Source organism: Embiotoca jacksoni, unplaced genomic scaffold, assembly GCF_022577435.1.
Source record: "Embiotoca jacksoni isolate LCO1_2020_lvr unplaced genomic scaffold, fEmbJac1.0.p SCAF_13, whole genome shotgun sequence".
NCBI lineage: Eukaryota > Metazoa > Chordata > Actinopteri > Embiotocidae > Embiotoca > Embiotoca jacksoni.
The window spans coordinates 18,349,016-18,372,700 of NW_027185263.1; the positions used below are offsets into that span (position 1 = coordinate 18,349,016).

General features: G+C 42.5%; 2 protein-coding genes across 2 annotated transcripts in view; both read right to left on the reverse strand.

The window, feature by feature from the left end:
- cunh21orf91 (chromosome unknown C21orf91 homolog) overlaps nucleotides 1-7,647 on the reverse strand; it is a 16,052-nt gene extending 8,405 nt beyond the window's left edge. The window contains exons 1-2 of the mRNA XM_069147048.1: nucleotides 7,560-7,647; nucleotides 5,045-5,178 (exon numbers count right to left, since the gene is read on the reverse strand). Of these exons, the coding sequence (XP_069003149.1) occupies nucleotides 5,045-5,171 (127 nt within the window). The 5' untranslated portion in view covers nucleotides 5,172-5,178; nucleotides 7,560-7,647. The remainder of the gene's footprint in view (nucleotides 1-5,044; nucleotides 5,179-7,559) is intronic.
- A 4,364-nt stretch (nucleotides 7,648-12,011) lies between these two features.
- ripk4 (receptor-interacting serine-threonine kinase 4) lies at nucleotides 12,012-22,155 on the reverse strand. The gene is made up of 8 exons (XM_069147049.1): nucleotides 21,883-22,155; nucleotides 19,288-19,579; nucleotides 18,373-18,521; nucleotides 17,945-17,994; nucleotides 16,448-16,606; nucleotides 16,150-16,265; nucleotides 15,224-15,461; nucleotides 12,012-15,107 (listed from the first exon to the last, which is right to left on the reverse strand). Exons 1-8 carry the CDS (start codon nucleotides 22,140-22,142, stop codon nucleotides 13,858-13,860), a joined length of 2,514 nt encoding a protein of 837 aa, XP_069003150.1. The 5' UTR covers nucleotides 22,143-22,155; the 3' UTR covers nucleotides 12,012-13,857.
- Nucleotides 22,156-23,685: the final 1,530 nt, after the last annotated feature.

Sequence of the window (23,685 nt, forward strand, 5' to 3'; positions counted from 1 at the left end):
GTAGAAGATAATGCCAATAATTACAGAGCTGTATTCAATAAAGAATAAACTCCACGACACAACTGATGTATATTTGTCAGGCTGATGGAGAATGTAAGCTTTTGAAAAAAAAAAAAAAAAAAAGCCTATTTATTCAAACCAAAGTACTCAGCAAGGTGCACCATATAGTAGGTTCAGTAAAACTCTGGATTCCAACTGTGGTCCATCATACAGCTACCACAGGCAGCAACATAATTAGGCCTCTCTATACACCCCAGGGTGAAGAGTTCACCGACAATAAACAAGCTTTTATAGGAGCATGCAACAATAGCCCCCATAGAGCAGAATCAGCACCGACTGCATTAGTCCAGCCTCTCGCTGGAGGAATTGTCTGTTTATTCATTCCAAACCCAGCTGGTGATGTTACCGGGCCTCAGCACAAATTCTGCCCGCGTGAAGGAATGGAGCAGGAACCTGGCGGATCAGCAGATATCTCATCTGACAAGGAGCCAGAGATGACCAAAAGACCAATAAAGGAGATCTTCTGTGTGAGAGGCCGGAGGTTACCGATATTCACGTACTCACTGGTGTCAGATCTTCCAGGTGGTTAAAGAGCACAGCTCCAATAAGGACAGCTCAATTACAAAAACAAAAAAACAAAACAAAGTTCGGTGCACAGAGCAGCCAGAGACAACAAGTAAAATCTGATGGATAAGTGATACAGTTATTAAATGTGGGCATTTTGGGTTACAATACTTAAAAGAAACTTAACTGTTCAGCCTGTTTTGTCAACACATAAACTTTAAAAGTATTTTGGCCGGGTCCACTTTAATGAACCTTCAAACTAACCGCCGGCTCTCATTTGAATGACAAATCCGACAAGCAATAACAAAATATAATGTGCACGTTCTGATTAGATTATTTTGGAGCTATGCAGTTTCAAAGCTACGACTCCGGGCGGCCTGGCGCTCCGGGCGGCCTCACAGAAACGCTATCTTCGGTATCACCGGCAATTTAGGGGTCGGCTTAGTGTCAGGGACACCGAGCCGTCCCGGCAAAGCCCCGTTTATGAAAACTCCTCTGGAATAAACCCATTCCTTTAGTTGGAAAGAGCTCCTCCACAGAAGATGAACAATAGCTGGAGCCTGGAAGGACTGGCTCGTGGTGTTTTTGGACTGCAGCAGCTCCCTATTTCTCTGCTGTACTGTGTTGACGCTTCAGGCTGTGTAGTCATGTGCAGTACGCAGCTCAGATGGTGCTGAGAGAAATAAGAAAAGAAAGGACTGCGAGTAAGAAATAACAAGTCAGGCAGAGGTTGATCGGTATATCGTACAAATAAGCACAGCGGTATCTATTTGGTATTTTCTGATGGAACCAGCACACGCAGGCCAAAGCCGTTTCCTCAGGAAACAACCACTTGGAGCTAAAACAAAGTCGGCACTTCCTGAACACTCATCCTACTTTAAACTGTACACAAAGCTTTTTGCTACAGACAACCTTCCCATCTGCACCTGGTGGCGCTCTGAGCTGAAGCCTTGGTGATAAACAACCCTCCACACTGTCAACATTTGTGTCCATCTCTATGCTCATACAGCATAAGATATATGGGACTCTGAAGGTTTATGATAAGTGGATTTTGGTGCTTTCTACTTCAACTATCAATACTGCGTGTCAGCAGCTGACCTTTTTACAGATAAGTCTGAACATCCCCGTCGCATGCAAACCTCCGAGCAGAGCGAGGGGAGGTTGTGGCTGGAAATAAATATTTAAGTAAAGGTCGTAAACTCATGATGTTACAATGGGCATCACCACACCAATGTGCCCTTAACGACGGCATGTTCTATTTTAAAGGGGTACTCAACTGATTTTTTTCCCCCCACAAAGTTTACTTTACTTGTCAGGAGGAGTTTGACTCGGCTTGTGAACCGATGATTGATCAGGACATCATGGCTGGGCTCGATGCTTAAAAATGACAACCAAAAGACTGATTTACAAACTGGAGGTGTGGAGTTGGAAGGAATAGGCATTTAGGAGAGGGTCAAGTAAAAGACACTGTATTTGAATATGTTTCCGGCCACTGCAGCTCGGGTTCGAACCACTCTTTTGCCAATCAACACTTCAACTTCTTTCATGTCAAATCCACTATATGGCATACAGATGTACAGACGGATCGGAAAAAAACAAACGTTTCTCAGTCCCACTGTGTGCAAATAAAACAAGAAAAGCATAAATATGCAACAACAGAAAAACAACCTTGTGGGTCTCCCAGTTTTGATCAAATTTGAACACTAATTCAGGGAACTATTCATCTATGTGCATTCATAATCAGCATGTGTTTAAATATTAAAAATAACAAACCATCAAATAGGGCGCATGTGTGGCTTTCCTTAGAATGAAACCAACCAAATACAGTCCGCTCTGTTCCCTTCAAAGAAGTCAAGTTAATCCCGGTCGCCTTTTGAAGCCTTTCTCTTCTCTTTATATGAAAGCTTACATTACAGACACTGTGTTGCCAATCAAAAGTGGAATTGTGGTGATTTAAAACACCAAAACACTTTTGTTATTGGTATGTATTATATATGTTTACATCTGGGACAAACGTTTCTTGCCAATTAGTCAACAAACAAAAGTTATTTTCAGCAGGCTACAGTGCTGACAGGTATATGTTAGTGTAGAAGACACTGATGTTTATCTACCAATCAATGAAGAAACGTAGCATTAAAAATATTCTGAGGCAACGACATTTTCCGAACAATTCCAAAAAGTTGCTCGAGAAATCTGTTCAAACTGCGTTCAGGTGGAAAGTGGTTGATTCAAAGGGCAACAACGGTGATTTGTACATTGCATTATGCTGTCATGGTTTGGAAAAAAAAAAAAAGAAAAAAGAAGAAGCAATTCTGCCCCTATTTCTTCTAATAAATATTCAAAACCAACGTGGAGCGAGAAAGGTATGAATATTCATCCGCAGCAATTCACCCTCGAGATAGCATGATATGGTTTAAAGACTCTGGGATGGTGTGCTTGTGTGTGTAACGAGATATGAAGAGCGCTCCCTCCCCTTTATAGTACTTGTACACATGGTGGTTATTCACTTTTGTAATTTTCTCCCTTTGACAAACGATGGCACAGGATGAGTGGGTACCGGGGCTATTAAGTCTCCATGAGCAGTCAGCCGGCACACGGCTTGGCCTTGGTTTATAATCAGCCGAGCCCAAGACGGCAACATGAGGCTCTCCTCCCACCAATGAAATGCTCAGCTGCATGAGAAACACGTGCTCGACTGCAAACCTCACCTCTTGTCCCCCGGTTGCAAAATAATCACTCCATTGCTACATGTTGCACTTTATTTAATTGTATTTCATTTGATTTGATTTGATAGCACCTGACATTTTCCATCCATCCCAAGCTCTATTTATTGATTTATTTGATTTGTTTTTGTGTATATAGTTTGTGTATTTATTCATTGCTCTTTTTTTGTTCTAAAATAATTATTTTTATCCATCTTATTTTATGTATACGTATTTGTAAATTTGTTCTTGTGTTTCCATGCTGCTGTGACGACTGAATTTCCCCACTGTGGGATTAATAAAGTCAAAGTCGAAGTCTAGTCTAAGTCATAGACTACATCTGAACCTGCACCTCGAGAAGCACACCGTGGTGCTGATGCAGTTTTATCTGAACCCAATAGGCACTGAGGACATCTAAAGTTTTGAAAGGAGAAAAAGCCTCGGGGATACCCTTACGTAAACATCTTACCAGTTGGCTTCTTACTATCTCAACAAAGCACCCTAGATGAAACATTGAATGGCGCTAAACTGGGCCAAAAGACCTGCTTTTGTGAAATGCAGATAGATGAAAAAATAAGCATACATGTCCCAAACTGGGTTATCCCTTTTCAGACTTTCACTGATTGAACAGGATGCTCGTGAGCAGCAAAGGAAATATCTGACAGTGACCTGGAAATGTGTAGTTTTTAGACAGGCAGCAGTAAGCCCAGCAGCCCGCCGCTGAGGGAGCACTGGAAGAAACAAGTGAACCTACATGCTGCATGACTGTAGGTGCTTGCCTGAAAACCCAGGTTGTATACCACCTTTACACAATGCTGCTGAATGATGATTAATGAGCTCGCAAAGCACTTACCGACAGAACTTTAACGCTCACAAAAAAAAAACCAGAGCAATTCATCTATACCCGCACGCTGTGTTCCCTCAAATCCAAAACAGAATAGACCTATAAATCTTTTGTGAATATGCATTTCTTCCTGCAGACAACAAAAATCTATATATCACTCTGGGCGCTTTTAGTCAGCTCCCAGACTTGGAGATAGCTGTTTGACATGTCACACACAATCATACTGTGCGCCGATATACACACACTTCACCGCTGCAGAAAAGAGCCTTTGTGCGTCTACGAGATGAGTGCCAAATGAGAGCCACAGCCAATCCCTTCTGATTCCCTATTCTTCTTCAAATAGGCCACTCATTAATTAGGAGATGAGAAAACTTCAAACACATGCTCTTGAGTTAGAGTGGCACATCAAACGGCAGAATCACAGTGGTGTGCTATGGTGAGGGCTTCGGTCCTTCAGGCCCATTACCCTGATCATAACGCTCATACGTTGGTCCTGGAGAGGATAAAAGAAGTGTTTGTGGATGGCAACGCTACGAGGCACCGAACTGATGACGAACTGAAAGTCTCTGAGGCTGCGTTATAACTCCTGGTACGAGCCTGTACTCGTAATGAAACTGGTGATCAAAAAGAATCCGGGTGTTTCTGCAAAAGTGATTTACTGCGTGATCCAAATACTGGAGACTCTCGGCAGCTAAGACCAACTCTGATCTGTCCACAGAAGACTGTCTGTAAAGGAAGCTCGCCAGTCAAACCTGCCGAAGACGAAGATGGCTTTTAATTTAAAATCCCATCTGACAGACACCGGAGAATGTGTGTATATTCAGGTGAAGAATTTGCGCGGTTGAACGTGATGAAGAGCGCTCCTTCGTTGTTGTTTTTTTGCCCACATGACTTTGTTTGCTCCGCACAAGCAAAAGTCAGCCCAGTGTCTTACCTTCAATGCTGAGTTCAAAGCAGACGTGGCAGAAGGATAAGGTCCCCGTTTCTGTCTCTAACTTGCAGACACTGCAGATATTGTCATCATTCAGATCGATGTTCACAAACTGCTCCTCTTCATCCATAGCGCTTCTGGGTAAAAACAACCGGTGACAAAGAGCACATGATTCAACACCGAGAGCAACCTCCAAGCTTCAATTTTAAAATTAGGTCAAACTTTTAAATTCTCTTTTTTTTTTTGGTACTGCCTGTGGGAGGAAGACTTGTTTTGGTTCTCACTATATTTGGTACAGAATGCCGTGAAAGAGGCTTTTTAATATGTTTTTAGTTGATTTATTTAAGGGTACATTATCACACAAGCTTATAAATGGTTCATCTCATTGCTGAAACAGCAGATTGGACAGGACAGCCACTGTGCCAACTTGCTCCCATGGTGTTAATACAATCTGAAGTCACAACAACAATGAAACAACAACACACAAACACTAGCAGGCACGTCCTAAAACGAGTGATCTTTATGGGGCAAGAACATATGTCGCGAGAGTGGATTTATAACAGGTAACTGTGAAGACTACAATATATGTAAGAGGATGTGCAGAAAGCAGGGATTCATTTTAGATGAATAAAAAATGTTTTATCACCGTCATGTGGATGTTTTTGTTCCTTAGTTGAAAGCATGTAAACAACCCATTCCCCTGTGCCTTTGAGAATAATCTGCTCTGGGGAAGCTTTCCTCACAACTCATTTAGCAATATTGGTGTGAGTAGACCAATAACACATCGCAAGAGACCACGTTGTGGAATCTGTATCATTCTTTTGCCCGACAGCTAATCACAACATGCAATGATGTGCAGTTTATTGAACCCAGAACACTTATGATTTAATAAGGGAAATTAGGGACTTCAGTAAGTCTAATGAGTCTTCTGAAAATGTTAGTTTTCCTGCTTTACCAATCACATTAAGAAAGACCATTTAAGGTGGCTAATGGCTTTTTGAGGAAATGAATTCCACCTTGACATCTAGGAGAGGACGAAGCTTTGCCAGAAAACGAAAGCCAGAGAAAACCAGCACCAATTCATGTGCAGACAAATACACGTTTGCTCCCTTTGTCACCGTCCTGTGACATACTACTCATCCTCCTGTCAGAGATGCTGGCTGCAGGTTGTATGAGCGGGTTGTAACAGGTCGGATTCACGGTGATAGCTCCGCGTCTCTGTGGTTTTTAACAACATGAAACGCTTTTTGAGTCCTTAAGACGCAGCACAGACTTCAAACCACAACACTTGAGAGAGTTCCTGAAGGTGATGTCCGGAGAGCGAACAGCTCCCCACATCTCAGGTATTCCTTTCTGACGCTGAAATACGAGTGAGACTCGGTAGTAGACTCGGTTAGTAGACTCGGTAGTAGACTAGGTAGTAGACTAGGTAGTAGACTCGGTAGTAGACTCGGTAGTAGACTCTGTAGTAGACTCGGTTAGTAGACTCGTTAGTAGACTCGGTAGTAGACTCGGTTAGTAGACTCGGTAGTAGACTCGTTAGTAGACTAGGTAGTAGACTCGATAGTAGACTCGGTAGTAGACTCGGTAGTAGACTAGGTAGTAGACTCGGTAGTAGACTCGGTTAGTAGACTCGGTAGTAGACTCGTTAGTAGACTAGGTAGTAGACTCGGTAGTAGACTCGTTAGTAGACTCGGTAGTAGACTCGTTAGTAGACTCGTTAGTAGACTAGGTAGTAGACTCGTTAGTAGACTCGGTAGTAGACTCGTTAGTAGACTAGGTAGTAGACTCGTTAGTAGACTCGGTAGTAGACTCGATAGTAGACTCGTTAGTAGACTAGGTAGTAGACTCGGTAGTAGACTCGATAGTAGACTCGGTAGTAGACTCGATAGTAGACTCGGTTAGTAGACTAGGTAGTAGACTCGATAGTAGACTCGATAGTAGACTAGGTAGTAGACTCGATAGTAGACTCGATAGTAGACTCGGTAGTAGACTCGATAGTAGACTCGGTTAGTAGACTAGGTAGTAGACTCGATAGTAGACTCGTTAGTAGACTAGGTAGTAGACTCGTTAGTAGACTCGATAGTAGACTCGTTAGTAGACTCGATAGTAGACTAGGTAGTAGACTCGTTAGTAGACTCGATAGTAGACTGTCAACTGTGGTTCAGGAGAACAGCAGATGATAACAATGAGGAGATCGGTTTCCATTTTAACTTTTCACTCCCGCTGCATGCACATATATACTTAACCTTCGCCATTGCCTGTTTGTTTTTTTTCTTGTCGGTAGTTTGAATGCCTTAATGGCCGCCAGCTCGACCGTAACCTCAGTTTCATTTCCATACGGTTCAACAAATGCCTGCTAACAAGAAGTTAAGCTAGCAGCACACTGGCATCCTCCGAGTACTCCGGTCGCTCTGGCGGATTCGTGACCGCTATTTGGCGTTTTTAACCAGAGAAGTACTCAATAAAACAAAGGCTCCCACCCGTATTGTTACAGCAACACTTTTGTGAAACTCACCTTTATCTCGTAGAGTATCTTCGAACAGCTATCCCTTTGGTTAAAGACACCTTGGCTCTCCTTCTCCCCTGTGAGCAAACAAACATCAGACAAGACTGCGCGTCACGGCAAATCCAGAGAAGCTACAGGAACCTCGCTCCCCTCTCAGCGGAACGACCCACTACTTTATTTGAGGGGTGTAACTAATAACTCGTACTTTCAACATTGAACATTATTTTATTATGACGATCATGAATTCCAAATACTAATAATTATGTTTTTATAACAAATATATCGCGCATATAAATAGATGAGTTTCATTACAAAAAAAGCCTATGATGACAATAACCACGACTGCACCCCTACTACTGAAACGATGTAAGCCCCCCTAGCGTTACCAAAACATTTCTAAATCAGATTGGCAAAAATCGGGGTCTGATGTCTAGCGAAGAAAAAAAAAATGCCTACATGAAGTGACAGTCAAGCATTTTTCTCCTTGTTGAGTGAATTTAATAAGACTACAAACCTGCATTTCAGGCGTCTCTTTAATGATCCAGGGTTTCAGTTTTTAGTCTCCCTTCTTAGGAACTCACACGTGGGAAATTCCCGCGAAAGATCGAGCGCAACAGCCATGAATAGTTTTGGGAGTAATTGTGCCACATAAGATGAACCGCTTTAAACGTTGTTTAACAAACTGTGTGTTCAATGCACTTTCACCACGGTGGAGCGGTGGGCTATTTATAGAAGGGAGGACACATTTGATCCCACACTTCCCACCCCCACTTAAATAGTAGCCTACAAATTATTTCATTTAATTCAATTATTAAATTAATTTGATGTGTAGCATGAATTAATATTTAAAGTAAACACTCAAAGAAAATGGCATAAGCTCTGACGGATGGTCAGCCTTTAAATGCAGACACAGTTTCATATTGCTGATTGCTGAATGTTTGGGGTCTGTGACTGTAGGCTGTTTCTATTTATTAAAAACAGCACAAGAGCTACAGTGACACCATTAGCTGAGGTGTCGGCTTGGCTGTCATATTAGTGTAATATTATAGAACAATGAGTTCTATATGAACAATGAAGCTATATATATATATATATATATATATATATATATATATATATATGTATAGAGCTTATTGAAAGTCGTTGTCTGACTATGCTGGACTGTGACTGTGTATCGAAGCTACAACCGGAGTCAAATTCCTTGTATGTGTTAACATACATGGCCAATAAAGTGATTCTGATTCTGATTCTGATAATCCAGCAAAAAAAGATGTCAGTCAGCTCTTACAAAGACTTTGCGCCATCTCCTGGCCAAACTACAACATTACAACTGCCACCAAAACTTTACTCCTCCTTGTGTTTACGATGCGTGATAAGGACAATTATAATAATCACCGCCTTAATATAAACCTGATTATTAAAAAGAAATGATAATAATTCTCATGAAACAGCTCTCTCTCTCTCTCTCTCTCTCTCTCTCTCTGTCTGCTGTGCTTCCACTTTAGCATGTCAACAAAACCAACTATAAAGATCCAGCTGTTTCACATGGATGGCGCACACCACTTCTGCCCCCTACATGTCCTGGAACACATAGCAGACGCACAGCCAATATGAAGGCTCCGTGTTCACGTTGTAATGTGTCTGTTCACTCGAGGTGAAGATATGTGCGTTTCTCTTCCTTCTGGCAGCAGAATCAGCTATGAAATCACTGTGCATCTAAATCACAACTGGTAGGCTACAATCAGGTATTGTATTGACCCATCTGTCTTCAGAAGTAACAGACCAACCAACAGCGCTTCAACAGGTCAGACTTCATTTGGTAATCATTCACGCGTCACTTCGTTGCAACGCTGGAATCAAATGTGCCAAGACTGATGTCATCAAGAAACAAATCCTGACACGTCCCCGAGCTGCTCAATTAATGAACAGGAGGGACACATGTTGACACAGTGGCAGCACACCGGTAAATATAAGGGCACATTTTCCACTTCACTGGTGCTTCCCACCTCAGCGTTGACTTTAACCTCTCCACTTCCAATGACTGTCCTCAGACAACTTTCTAAGCAACTACTTCCCTACTTCTAATCAACAACTACTGTACTTTAATTACACAGTAGTAGTTGTTTAGACAACATCAGTAATATTTTAAAAAAAAAACTTTCTTCCACATGAGCTTAAACTATCTGCCTTAAATGTCGCTCAGTAAGTTATTTTCCGTGACATTTCAGCGGTTTATTCATCCTCTGCTTCGTTACCCATAAATCGTATAATGCACACACATTCATGTGTTCCCCGAGGCTAAATCCACATGTTGCAGCTTGTCTCACTTCTCAAGAGACACGATCTCCTATCTTGTTCAGCGAGTTCTGAGGTTAAAATAAGGGGAAAGGAAAAAAAAGAGTGGGGAGAAAAAACAGCCCAGAGCACACTTCTCCCACCCATATGAGGACAAACCTTTGTGAAAAATAGACTTTAATTTTGTTCCCTTTACAGACGTTACAGGCAGGAACTCTTTACTCACCATCGCATCCTGAAAAGGGACTTGCGTCACTTTTGTAAATGTTCAGCGTTTCATGTTGCTGTTGGTTTGCGACATTGGCCTCACGGAGCAGTGAGGCGTGACTCAGCCAAACTGAAAAGTCCCTGTCACTGTCAAACAAAGGAGCAACCAGAGACCTCATCTGACAATAAGGAAGTCTTTGACACCATAGACTGTATATAAAAGATAAGTCACAGACACAGTGATCATAAATACAAACCTGTGATACAAAACTGCAATACAGTAACACAGAGACACAACGTTATCATATCAATTATTCATCATTAGCAAATTAGAAAACTTGAAGGTCAGAATGTTGAAACCTGCCAGTGTTATTTGTCACTTAATTTCACAGGGAAACAAATTAACTTTCACCAACTCAATGACACTGTATTACTTACATAATGTGCTTTATGGACCTCTTTTGAGTTTGTGACATCAATCAAAGGTCTTCTTTGATTGCACTCTACTTGAATCCCTCAATGTGGAGTTTGCCCCAATAAAATGTGGATTATGCTTTCTGTGGCCATTGAACCATGGGCAGCAGGCCGATACAGTTTGACCCAGCAGACCTCCTGGCAGATGATTTGGACAAAAGGTTGCACCATGTCTTGTCAGCAAAAAAAACATAGACAGCTCATGGTCTCATTTCTGAGCACCTTTTGGGCTGTTCCTCCACATAATGCAGCCTGAACCCCTGGGTGGTTTTCTTCCCCCAAGGCAACCTGACTAATGTGCTGCTAGGGACTGACCTCATCCATCATTCATTAGGGTGTGAGGAAGAAGGAAAGGCTGAATTCGGAATTAAAGACAGACCAATAGTAAGAAAGGGAAATGCCTTCTATTTGTTAAACTCTAAAATGATAATTACAGCTACCAAAAAAATGGTCTGACAGTCAAAATATGTCTCCATTTTCTTAAAATGACAGAACTGTCTACAAAAACTGCTGTAAAAGGAAAATATGAAAATGAAATAATTGACAGTTAAAAAACAGATTGGAAAGCAGTTGACCTACTAATTAAAATTGAATGTGGTAAAACCATTGACTCGTTTCACATAGTTCACTTTCTGTAAGTTGATATAAATCCTGATAGTGAAAATAGCCATATATAAACAGGGTTTTCTGTTTTACATGGAAATGTTTTTTTCACGTCATTTTGAACTATTGTCGTTAAAATATAATTATATTACAATATAAAAATGCACTGTCTGCCATAACAATCACCCAACATCAGTAAAACAAAGCTTAGAGTGAGGCTATGGTGTCTCGGGTGCTGTGATTAAATACGTGGGTGCTGCAACTAACCCTCACAGAAAAAACACGAGTTAACCATGTTTTCCTCATGGAACTCTGGAAAAGTTTTTACACGGAAATCTACACATTACACCATGAAAATGTTTCAAAATCACATGTTTCACAGGTGCACAATTACATGTTTTTTTTTCCAATGGAAGTGTCATAAATGAAAACCACCATGGTTTGTTTTCTAATTAAAGACCTCTTTCTCGGCTCCCACGGTTCTCGAGTACACTCGACAAAATTCTTCATTCACATTGGTGGAATTTGTGGGTGCTTATCAACTGCAAAAGAAAAACATTGAAGATTCATTGAATATACAGTAAGGTACATTGACCACTGCTTCTTAACTTAAAAAAATGACGTAGCTAACTTTATTAAGGGTTCCCTGTTCCTCAGGGGTTCCTTTAAGACTCAGTGTTCAGCCCATCATTGTTTACTGGCTACATAAATGATACAGACTAGGTTTTCCAAATCCTTAAAATAGCTTTTATCTGTAGATGATGAAAGGTGTTTATTTCACGCAAAATCTAATATCTTTAACAATCACATAACAAATTTCTAAAACTAACCTATGATGAGATGTTAAAATATAATTAATCTTTGAGATGATTGGATGTTTGTCTTGAAGTCAAATCAAGCATTTTATTTCTTGTCAAAGTTACCAGTGATTTATTTGAATGAAACTATACATTTTGTGGCAACAGAATATTGGTATTTTAAATTACATAGACAGACAGCACTATAGCCCAGAATAAAAAAAAACAAAACACAACACTGTGAGTTATTGTATCAAACACAGCAGCGGCTGTGACAGAAGATTGAAGCTCTAATTGAGCAACAAGAGCACATTATCTTCCCCACAGAGCAAAGACAGAACAACAGGCAGGATAGAGGCCTGAGTTAGCAAAACAAAGGCCTCGGATTACATACACTTCACACTGTCATTTTCTTGGTCTCCACAAACATGAACTATAAAAACAGGACAATTACAAGCGGCAGCCACCCACACTGCGTTTCTTGGGTTACAAAAAGCCGAGCCCTGGAGGCATCAGGGATGGTATGTTGGTTTTAGGGAGTGATGAAAATTTAAAGTGGTCTGAGGAATTAGCCAACAGGCTGCAATTGTAGGTAGTACACCAGTACCCCTTTCTCACTCATCCATCACACTGCAGCCTGTGATCCCCCTCAGGGGCAGTTCCCATGCTCTTTGCCAACCTGAACATGCTCTGGTGTAGAGGCATGAAAATAATAACAACACTCCAGGAGAGGCTGCAGATGCAGACATGCCAACTCCATCAGACATCAAGGCTGATAATCCCTGCACACGTGCAGGTGGAGCACTAGCGAGTGTACATTCATGTCTGAGACTCTGACACAAGACACTTTCTCCAACAAGCCTGCAGCAACGTGAAGTGAGACTCTAAAAAAAAATACTGTTTGGTGAACCAATATTAAAAGAAGACAAGAGTGCATAGATTCAATATCGTACGCAATTTTTTGTGCTGAAGAGTCAAATCTGTATCACTTTCTGTGTTGCATTCATGTTTTTTAATGAGTTGATGCTATCAAACATTTTGTTCCCATTATCAGTGACCATATTAAATTAAATTTAAACCAGAATTGAATCTGTATGGTTTCATTTAAAATGGAATAAAACATTGCATATCTACTTTTTTTTAATATGCATATGTTGTGTTTTGAGTTTGTATACACAATAAGAGCACAGTCATAAACTGTTTAAATTTAGTTATTATCTTTTCTAAACATTATCTTGAAAATGACTTTATTTATATTTTTATATTCATATTCTAGATTTCTTTCCTCATAATTTGGTGTAAAATGATAAAACTGACATAGACTAGTATTTTCTTCTTGAAAAATTAAAAGACTTAAATTTCAGCAGTTCAATACTCGCATGCCTTAAAAATCAAACTTTTGCAAATACAAATATAATTGATAAATGTCAAGCAACGAGGTCAAACAAAATAAAAGTTTTAAAATGTTGTAATGGATGACGTAGCACTGATAGGTAACAAATACAGAACACTGAGTGTTTTATTAATAAATTCAATGGCTCTGATGATATACAGCATTCATCTAATGAGGCTTCGGGCCAAAGTTTTTTAATACAATTTACAGGCATACCAGCTGCAGAGTGGTCGAGTAAAAGGTCCCCATAAGACAACGGTTTCCTGATAATAATTTCGATACACAACATGTGCTTGTCAAGTAAAAAAAAAAGTAAGAAAAGTCATAATTCACAAACACAACACAGTATTTATACTATTTACAGTGTACATATTTACATCTCAGCTTTTCAAACCATTCGGGAATACAATGCTCAAAGGGATTTTTAGTCCAAAAAACTCTGAATTGATAGATTGGAATGAGCATCTCCTAACCAACTCCAAGGCAGCAGAGGACAGGAAAAATCACAAGGGAGACAGTACAAGTTGTGTCTCTTTTGTTAGCAAGGCGCTGAGGCACAGTGCGAGCTGGTGGATTGGGAGCAGTCCTTGTCGTTGTGCTCTGTCAGTTTGAGAATGACTACTTTCCTCTGGAGCGTCCGTGCCTCCAGCAGAGTGGGCTCTTCAGCCGCCGGCTGCACTGAGCTCTCTGTAACCAAGTCCTGGCAGTCCTGTGGCAGCAGCATTGTGATGACGTTCGAGTATCCACCCTGCACCGCCAGGTGTAACGGGCTGAGGCCCTGCTCGTCCGACATGGTGCCGCCGTCTGGACAGTGGACGAGCAGCTCTTTCAGGACTTCACAGTGTCCGCTCTCTGCTGCCATGTGGCAGGGAGTGCGTAGGGCCTGGTTGGACCTGTACGGGTCTGCCCCCTCTTCTATCAGCATCTTGACTGTGGCCAGGTGGCCTCGCTGGGAGGCGAGGTGGAGAGGAGTCAGTCCCTGGGCATTCTGGGCGTGGATATCCGCCTGGTGTTTGGTTAAGAGACGAGAGGTGCTGGTGTGACCCGTTTCTGCCGCCACGTGCAGCGGTGTGTTTGACCCAGCTGACATCATGTGGACGTCTGCTCCCAGCTCAATGAGGATCCGGGCCACTCGATACTGCCCCCTCTGGGATGCCAGATGCAGCGGTGTCCGGCCATCTGTGGTTTGGCCGTCCACGTCGGCGCCGGCCTGCTTGACCAGCAGCTTGACGATGCCCAGATGCCCCTGCCAGGCAGCAAAGTGGAGCGCCGTCCAGTTGTCCTTCCCCTTGATTTGAACATCAGCACCGCGGCTTAGCAGAACCCGGATGACGTTCTCCTGACCGTGCTGGCAGGCTACGTGAGCTGGTGTGCGTCCCTGGCCGTCGATCTCATTGATGGCCGCTCCCCGGTCCAGGAGCAGCCGTGTGATGGCCTCATCTCCATTCTGGGCTGCCCAGTGCAGAGCTGTGTACTGGTCCTCGTCTTTGGCATTCACGTTGGTGCTACGCCGACCCAGCAGAAGTTCTGCCAGCAGCTTCAGGTGCTTTTCTGTGGCCAGGTGGAGGGGTGTGGAACCACGGTTGTTGGCAAGGTTGGGATTGGCGTTGTTCAGGAGGAGGAACTTGACGGCCTCCTCATTGGCCAGGGTGATGGCGTGGTGGAGCAGGCTGCCTCCTCCATCGAGGAGAAGGTCAACATCCTGAGGCTGGAGGATCTTCATCAGCTTGGCAGTGTCTTTGGTCCTGATGGCCTCACACAGCTTCCGCTTCTGGACCTCAGCAGAATCTGGGCAGGAAGGAAGGAAATCTCAGTCTAAAAACTTACACTGTGGATTCATGCATTCATGATCATTAGGTCATTTTTAGGTTTATACTAATAATAGTTCCAGTTGCAGCTCTTACCGAATGTGTTTTCTTTCTCAAAAGACAGTGTGATGGAGTCTTGGGAGGAGAAGGCTGAATCTGCAGAGGAGATGCCAGACAGTCTCTTGCAGGTACTCTCCTTGCTGTGGCAGCTGTCCTCCTTCACTCTGTCGAAGCTCCTGGAGATCCCAGAATCCACCTGGCTCAGCAGCTCTGACAGACTGTAATCTTTTTCCGGCAACATGGCCGACTTCGGACGCACCGGCTTGTTGTCATTCTGTAAAGGAAAAAGCCAGGTAAGCATACGAAAGTTGGACGAGCTGTTCATTCCATTACTCAGGCGTGTAGCTCGCACTCGTCTAAAGCCACTCGCTGTACAATGGCTGCTGAATGTTGATATCGTGATAGTTTATCAAAATCACTTGAACACATGGAAGTTTAAAACAGCTCATCTCCCGTCCCTACAGAAGAGATATTATTGAGTAACATCTGTCCCTTCCTGTGACCCGGATGGTTGTTTTATAGTCACGTACACAACAGTAAACACCACGAAAATGACAAAGCAGCACACATGTGAAACAATCCCATCAGTCAGCATTCCTCTTTTGTGATGCAACGGAAGTTTAACACCAAACACACGACTTATAAAGTCATAATCATGTAGGGAGCACTTCAAAGATAAGCCTGTTACTGTCTGAGTAGTTATACATTGATGGAAAAAGCATAAAATCAGTCTGTTTTAAAGACAAGATGGGAGTGAAGAAAAGTGACATCATACATTATAAGATGTGGGCAATCAGTGTTGTTAGGAGAAACATTTTCATCGCTGTATTTACTTTTAAAATGAAAATTGCTCATGAGATCCACTGTTGTCAAAAAGTAAACAAAACATGGCCTCATCTTCCAGAGAGACCAAAATGTTTTTTCATCCGAAAGCAATAAATATCGGTGCCGCTGTGTCACACCTGATCACTAGTGAGTGCGTTTGAGGACGTAGGCTCTGGGTCTGATGTCGATAAGGTTGGCGTCTTGGGCTCCTCTTGAGGTTTAGAGCAGAGCTCCTCAGCTTCAGATGTGATTTCTGTAAAGACGGCAGGTGTGAGTCAGGTTTCACCGATCGCAGGGATCACATTAAAGAATAAAAAAGGGAAGAAGAGTCCTGTAGTTTAAAGAACATGATCACGTTTGTGTCACATTCATTTTCTTGATGTCATCTGGATAGAAAAAGGTTGTTTGTAACAATAGTAGAGAAGCACAACTCACCCTGGAAGCTGGGTCTGGCCTCAGGTTTTGTGGCCCAGCAGAGCTGCATGAGGCTCAGCAAACCCGCGCAGGCTGGAGGTCGACAGCGCGGCACTGCTCCGAGGTCTGGACGCACCCCTTTCACCACCTTCACCATGATCTGCAGGATATTGTTCTCTCCTGAAGGGGAAGAATAGTGACATTTTTCAGTTTCATCACGAACAAATCATTTATTTTTTCATTCACAAAGCACATGGTCATTCATTCTCATAAGGCACATGGATCTGCTCCGATCAGGACAAATGGTTTGAAGACATATACAAATGGCTTCCTGTGTTTTCATAAGTCACATATTGCAACACACGGTGTGACAACTTGACATAAGGTGGTAATAGGCACCGGTGCCTTTGCAGATAGTCAATTATGGGCAGCTTTATCACAAACTTCCTGTGTGCTCAGACAGCAGAGTCTGTGCAGTTGTTTCTCATGGGAGCAGCGGGTGAAAAGCTCTCAGAGTTCCTGGTCTGACCTCTTTCTATCTGACTGTGGGATCGGCCAAGTCAGTGATTCAGAACAAACAGGTAGAGGCTTTAATCACAGCTGCTTCGCCTCCTATTGTAGCCGTAATACCCTTGGCAGGTGGAGAAGGAAGACGGGAAGGATTGGTAACCGGGACACTTCTCACTTATTAATTATGTCTGGATCAACACAGGCGGTGCCAGTGCCAACCCGGCTGCCCTGTCTACACTCTGGTCCTCAAAAAGTAAACTGCTACACGATACGCCTGGGAAACAAAATACTGCCTGCACTGGAATCCACAGAGTAAACATGCTCACTACACACACACAAACACACACGTGCACACACACACGCGTGCAAACGAACAAACACACATACACACACAGAGGTTAAACTTGTGTGTTAACCTTTTGTTTACTGGAAAGGATGAAAGCTCACTTCTGCTGGCAAAATTTTCTAATTAGACAGGAGCGAGTGGAAAGTAAAAATCCTGAAATACCAAGTCACATGTTGGATTTAGGATTTCATCTCAGAACTCTAACTTGTGTAGTTATGGTTTAGAATATAAAGAAATATGTGTAAAACAAACCTCTCAATGATGTATTTTGTCAGTTAATCTAGCACTTAGATATCTGAAAAGCTATTGGAAGGATTGCCATTTAAGTTTGTACTTTCATAATCCCGCAGATGACGCTGACTTTATTGATCCTCTTGTGGTACCATTTGTGGTTTAGGTGAAATGTTTGGATGGATTGCCATGAAATTTGGGACACACATTCATTCCCTGCTAAGAATAACTTCTCATTATCATCAGGTCAGCGTTTTAATTTGTCCTGTACTCTGGTTTACAACCAAACACCTGCAAAGCTCATGACATCCCTGATTATCCTTAGCTGTACTTTTTTTGTGCCAATCAGTATTTTTATCTTTAGCACTCCAACCTTTTTCTTTTTCTTTCTAAAACATGCTGTTTTGCATGAATCACACAACAAGGCTCACCTTGGTAGGGTTTCTTCTGTGTGAGGATCCCCCAGATCACGATGGAGAAACTGGAACAGAGACAAAATGAAATTGAAAGGTGCGAGTTCAAGGAAAACAACAAACATTATAATTCTGCTAAGAAAGTGGCACCTGTGTTTAATTTAAAGCTCCCAGTAAAACTCTCAGATTGTTCAGTCAGTAAGTGAGTGAGTATATCGACTTCTTCCAACTGACACTTTATTGGCTCTACTTTAAGAAAATGAAATTCAGTTCTTCTCTCCCATGTTAGATATTGCTACAACATATCACACCTAATCCATCTCCTACATTGGATAAATCACAGTGTGAGTCAGAGCTTAACTGAACATACAAAAGGCAAAAAACACCTATGAAAAAACAAAACCCAACATTCACACACAAAGCTTAATGTGCCTAGAATCTCCCACCTGTATACGTCATGCTTGGTGTCCGACACTCGGTCCTTCTCTATGATGCTCTCGGGAGGCAGGTAGGCGATCGTCCCACAGAAGCCATCTCTGCTGATGTCATCAGCCCGTGACAGGCCGTTCCAGCGGGCCAGGCCAAAATCAGATATCTGAGACATAAAAGAGATCAGACCTTCAAACAGAGCAACCCCTCAGCCTTTCCCATCAAATACCGTGGCAGTGATGACTAACTTTGTCCACTGCGTGTGACAGGCAGCTAAGCTCTTATTATGTGCACTCAGTGGTATGATGAGGGCAACTCAGCCTGTCTCAGCCTGTAGGAGAGGAGAGGCCCTTCACGTTTGTGTTGGAGTGCACACCACACACACACACACACACACACACACACACACACACACACACACACACATACAGAGAGGGAGATTTAACAGGAGCTCAATGAATCCTGTCGGGACAAGCCCAGGTGAGGTGTTTACATCCAAGTATTAAACTTTGGAAATGACGGTTCCCTCCCCTTGCTCTGAGTACAGTTGAGCTGGTTACAGGTTGGACACAGTGAAAGACACCTGTCTTCCCAGAGCGTGTGCAGGGCTGTCATTTCAACATGGATGAAAGTTAACAGCCAACACCTCACGGCTGAAATTCCCCCCAAAAAAGCCACACATTTTAAAGACCTTTGAAGCAGAGGACCGTATTTCGACTTCATGTCAAATATTTCTTCCAGCAACAAACACATTAAATCATCACATTTCAATAAATATGCTTTATATTTTTCCAGTCATTCTTCTTCTTTTTTTTTTTTAATTTATTTTTTTACATATTATTAAAGGAATGAGGATAGTGTTCTGTGGCAGCTGAGTTTGATCGTCCCTTTAAATGAAGAAGCCATGCTGTCACATGGTTAAAACTTTCTACCTTGACATGGTAGTGAGCATCCAGCAGGATGTTGGCCGGCTTCAGGTCCAAGTGGAGCAGCGGTGGGTTCATGCAGTGCAGGAAGTTCATCCCCACCGCGGTCTCGTGGATGATGCGGAAGCGGAGCTCCCAGGGCAGCGGCTCAGTGGCCAGCAGGGTCTCCAAGGAGCCCGTCTCCATGTACTCCATGACGAGGCCCTGGGGGTCCTCGCAGATCCCATACACCGGCAGAATGTATCGAAACTTGGCCGCCTCCATCTTTTTGGCCTCCTCGAGCAGCTCCAAACGCTCCCTGTGTTGAACAACAAAAAAAAAAATCACTTTAAAGCTCCATTTCATTAGGTTACTGGCTTCAGTGAGCCAGGATCGTATGCTGGGGTGACAAAGCAACTTTAAAAGCTGAAATTACTTTTTAAGGTATTTGGGTCATCTTGTTTTTGACCAACACTTTCACATCTCTTGGCTCACAGACTTGCCCTCCCGTGAAACATTAACCTTATGAAGCTGAGGTCATGCTCTGCTCATTCAGCTGCAATATTTGGCATGTCTTTTGTCCTAACTCAAATTCCAGCACGTTACACTTCATCGTTATGGAACGCTTAGCTATGCCAAATGTCTTTCACCGTTCACCTTGGAGGCCATGAAGGTGTGATTTCTGCAGACATCTATAATTAATTTACCAGTGTTCATCCCGAGTGTGTGGATCATTCTCCTAACTTCCCCCAGGTTCTGTAGAGGCCTCGAGGACATTCCTGCTCAGCCTGGAACGCATCAAGAGAGCACAGGAGGCTTGAACGTAGCTCTTGTTCTCTGTTGCTCAATCTTTTTCACGACACCTTTATCAGCCCGCTGGCCCTGCTGACATACCTCCAACACTAGTGTACAGGTCGTCCATGACCTCAGTGCACCTATCTCAAGCAAAGGTTTGTTATCAAACTGCAGCCTCTTAATGAGGACAGAAGAGCTCAAAATAAATCACTACTACTTCATAGGAATGTGCTTCAAAGACAGAATTAGGTGAGCTGGACTGGGAATTCAGTTTTTCTCACATTAATGAAATGAAATCAGATGCACATAAGAGCCTCAGAGGAGGAGTCTATTAAGTGCATGGTGTATCACATTACCTCAATAGTCAATAGGAGGACGCCTGGCTAGAATTTGTCCTTTATGGTGAGTTCAAGAAAAAGAAGCACAAGCCCCCCCCCCCCCCCCATCTGCTAGAGAGGAATAATCAAACATGACATGGGCTAATGGGCAAGCACTTGTTTGCTAAATCCTTCATCTAATCCAAAGTGCTCCTCAGCAGCTCCTCAGAACCAAACAATGTCCCTGCTTCAACAGAGAGGCCCAGTAAGACCGGTTTTACAGCTTCTTACATTGTGTGTGCCACACAGCAGCCTCACGCAGACACACAATGGTGGCTTTGAGTCCCTGTTGCTGGATGCTATGTGACTGTTTATGTACTTTGCAGATGTTTGGAGGTGATAACAGGTTTGGTTCAGGTTCAGTGGATGATATAAAATGCACCACTAGTTTAGGGGAAGATTTCAGACCTCAACGTTCGTGTTTGAAATGTTTGGTAATGGTGACAAAATGAGAGATAATAATCTCACAATCCTGCTTCACCTGCTGTGACTGGGGCTTGATTCATTATGGAGAAGGGGCTTATTTTCCTATAAACTTAAAAAAAATTAAAGGACCTGATGAGGTAAGATGCATAACTTGTTCGATGAAGCCAGCGTGTGCATGCGGAGGCGAGAAGAATGGAAACTTCCATTGACAGGTGGGTTGTGGTGCTGCTTGACGGGACAACCTTCTATAACGGCTTACAGGGAACTCGACACCAGCAGCACAACTCAGACACTCACACACACACACACACACACACACACACACACACACACACACACACAAAAACTTAAAGGACCAACTTGGCTTTCTTTTGTGAGATCCGTGCAGAGCAGAGGTAAGATTCATAGTTGTGACAGAGTTCTGGATGGTTGTGTAATCTCAAGTACTGCCTGAGGGGAAAAAAAACACTTTGCTGCCCTTATTGAAATGTACATTGATGTAAATTAGCCCCTCCCTGAGATCCCTACATGATAACATCACTGTTTATTGGTGACATCAGCTGTGAACCATTGATATTTGGGTCTCGGAATAAACAAACAGCGATAGCCTTGAGCAATGTGGACTTGTGCTTCCCCCTGGGGATGAATCAGCATGTCAATGCTCCCTGCCAGCCTACTTAACAGTGTCGAAATATCTGAAGTGGCCTCTGTTTGCTACCGAGACACCTTTCCAGCCACACTGTGTGCCCAGACTGGAAGAGAGTGAGTCATACACAACCTGGTGTTCACGCTCCCATAATCTGAGCCTCTTGTTTGTCTGCTATTTGCCAATAAAGTGCTCATCAAATGTTAAGATGAGAATCAAGAACCTGCTGAAGACAGATTTGTGCATCTTAGAAAGTACAAAATACAGAAGTAAAGAAACATCTGAACTGCAGGAGAGGAACATCTGGAGGTACATTCTCTTATACTACTTTAATCCACACCAGCAAAGAGATAATATGGCCAAACAGCTGTAACTTACTTTTCATCCATATGAAGGCAGGGAGGGCACTTGATAGCCAGCCATGTTTTCCACTGTACATGCCGGACTTTGTATACTTGTCCAAATCCACCTGAGCCTATTTTCTCCCAGCTGCCAAACTCAGAGGAATCAAAGGTCCTTAACAGCCCCATATTCCAATGTGGAGAATCCGGGACGTCCATATCCATGTTGAGAAACCCAGCAGCAGGGTAACCTCCTTTTTTATTTGTCTCCAGGACACAATCTGGGGAAGTGAGCATACACACACACTCAGAGAACTGCCCGCTTGTGAGCTCTTCCTTGTTTTTCCCCTTGTGTAGCTCTGGTGTGGTCCCTCCCTCTCTTCAGGTGAAAAGAGGGGCTGGGCCTACTGTTGTGACATCACATCCTGGTTTTGAAACACAGGAATGAGATGGAAGTATTCACTGAATGGAGTTTAACATTAATACTGAGCACAAAACAGGATTTTGGGATTCATTGGGTGGTGGTAGTGTTTATAATAGAAGCAGGATTAGGAAATGGGTGTGATACACACACACACACACACACACACATATATATATATATATATGTGTGTGTGTGTGTGTGTGTCTATATATATATATATATATAGTTTTAGTTTTTCAGACAGTATTCAGTTAATCTAACTAATATAAGAAACTTTTTTTTATAAAATTTTTTTTTTTTTTACTTATCAACAAAGCCATGTAGTGGAGATTAAACCAGTTTTATCTCAGGCTGCCAACTTTTATTGGCTGATGTATATATTGTAGTACAAGTTCCTTGAATACATCTGACTGATGTCATATGAACTGATGCATGGCTGCAGTAATCTATAAAGTTGCCTCAAGAAAACAATTTGCTGTGAGTCCCTAAATGCCAGACATCAGACTGAAATTGCAAAGTGTGACTTTTACTGCAGGTCCTCTGCTCCACATGTGTTGGCACGTCTCTCCAGCTCAAATTATTTGTTCCGTATTGTTTCTTTCTGGCCATTAATTAGTGACAAACCTACTTCTCTGTTTACCCCTACTTATCCCCACTCCACCCTGCTCACCGGAATCACTGAGCAAACTGGAAGGACGAGGTGTAAGGACTAAATAAAAATATGTCATCAGGGAGGCTGTTGAGACAATAAACCATCCTGACTGGTACTTTGTTGTTAATCTGATTGTTGAAGCCAGGCTTCATTTGCCGTCTGTCGTCGCTGCAGCAGTGATCAGTGTTTTGTCCCCTGAGGCTGCAGCTCTGCAGACACACAACAGTTTCAACGAGCAGCAGTTCAAGGGTGAAAATAACAGCCAGTGTGAATGAGGGCCCTTTCAGGTGAGTCTACCCCTCATTTAAAATGTAAACGTGCTCTCTTTGGCGGCACCACACCCGTTGATCATTAGAATGAAATAGTAGCTGTTATCTCTTCATCTGCTTCACCTCTCTGATTAAAAACAAGGACAGAAATCAGGACCTGTTTCCTGCAAGGTGATAAAAAAATGCCTTATTTTCTTCTCACATTAAAATGAGCATTATTGGTCTGAAATAATTTGATATGCAACAGGGAGGATGAGGTGCCAAACAAGGTCGGATGGCAAGGACAGCAGAAAGCTGATTATAAATAATCTTATAAAAGATTCAATATATCAATAATAGGATCTTAAAGACAAATTAACAACTGTGATCTTGAGTTTAGATACTTCATTGAAATTATACAAACATAAAAGTGCAAGAACAGCAAATATAAGAGAACATAAGAATAACAGTACATTGTAATGCTGTGGGGGTGTAGAAAATAAAAATAAAAATGTA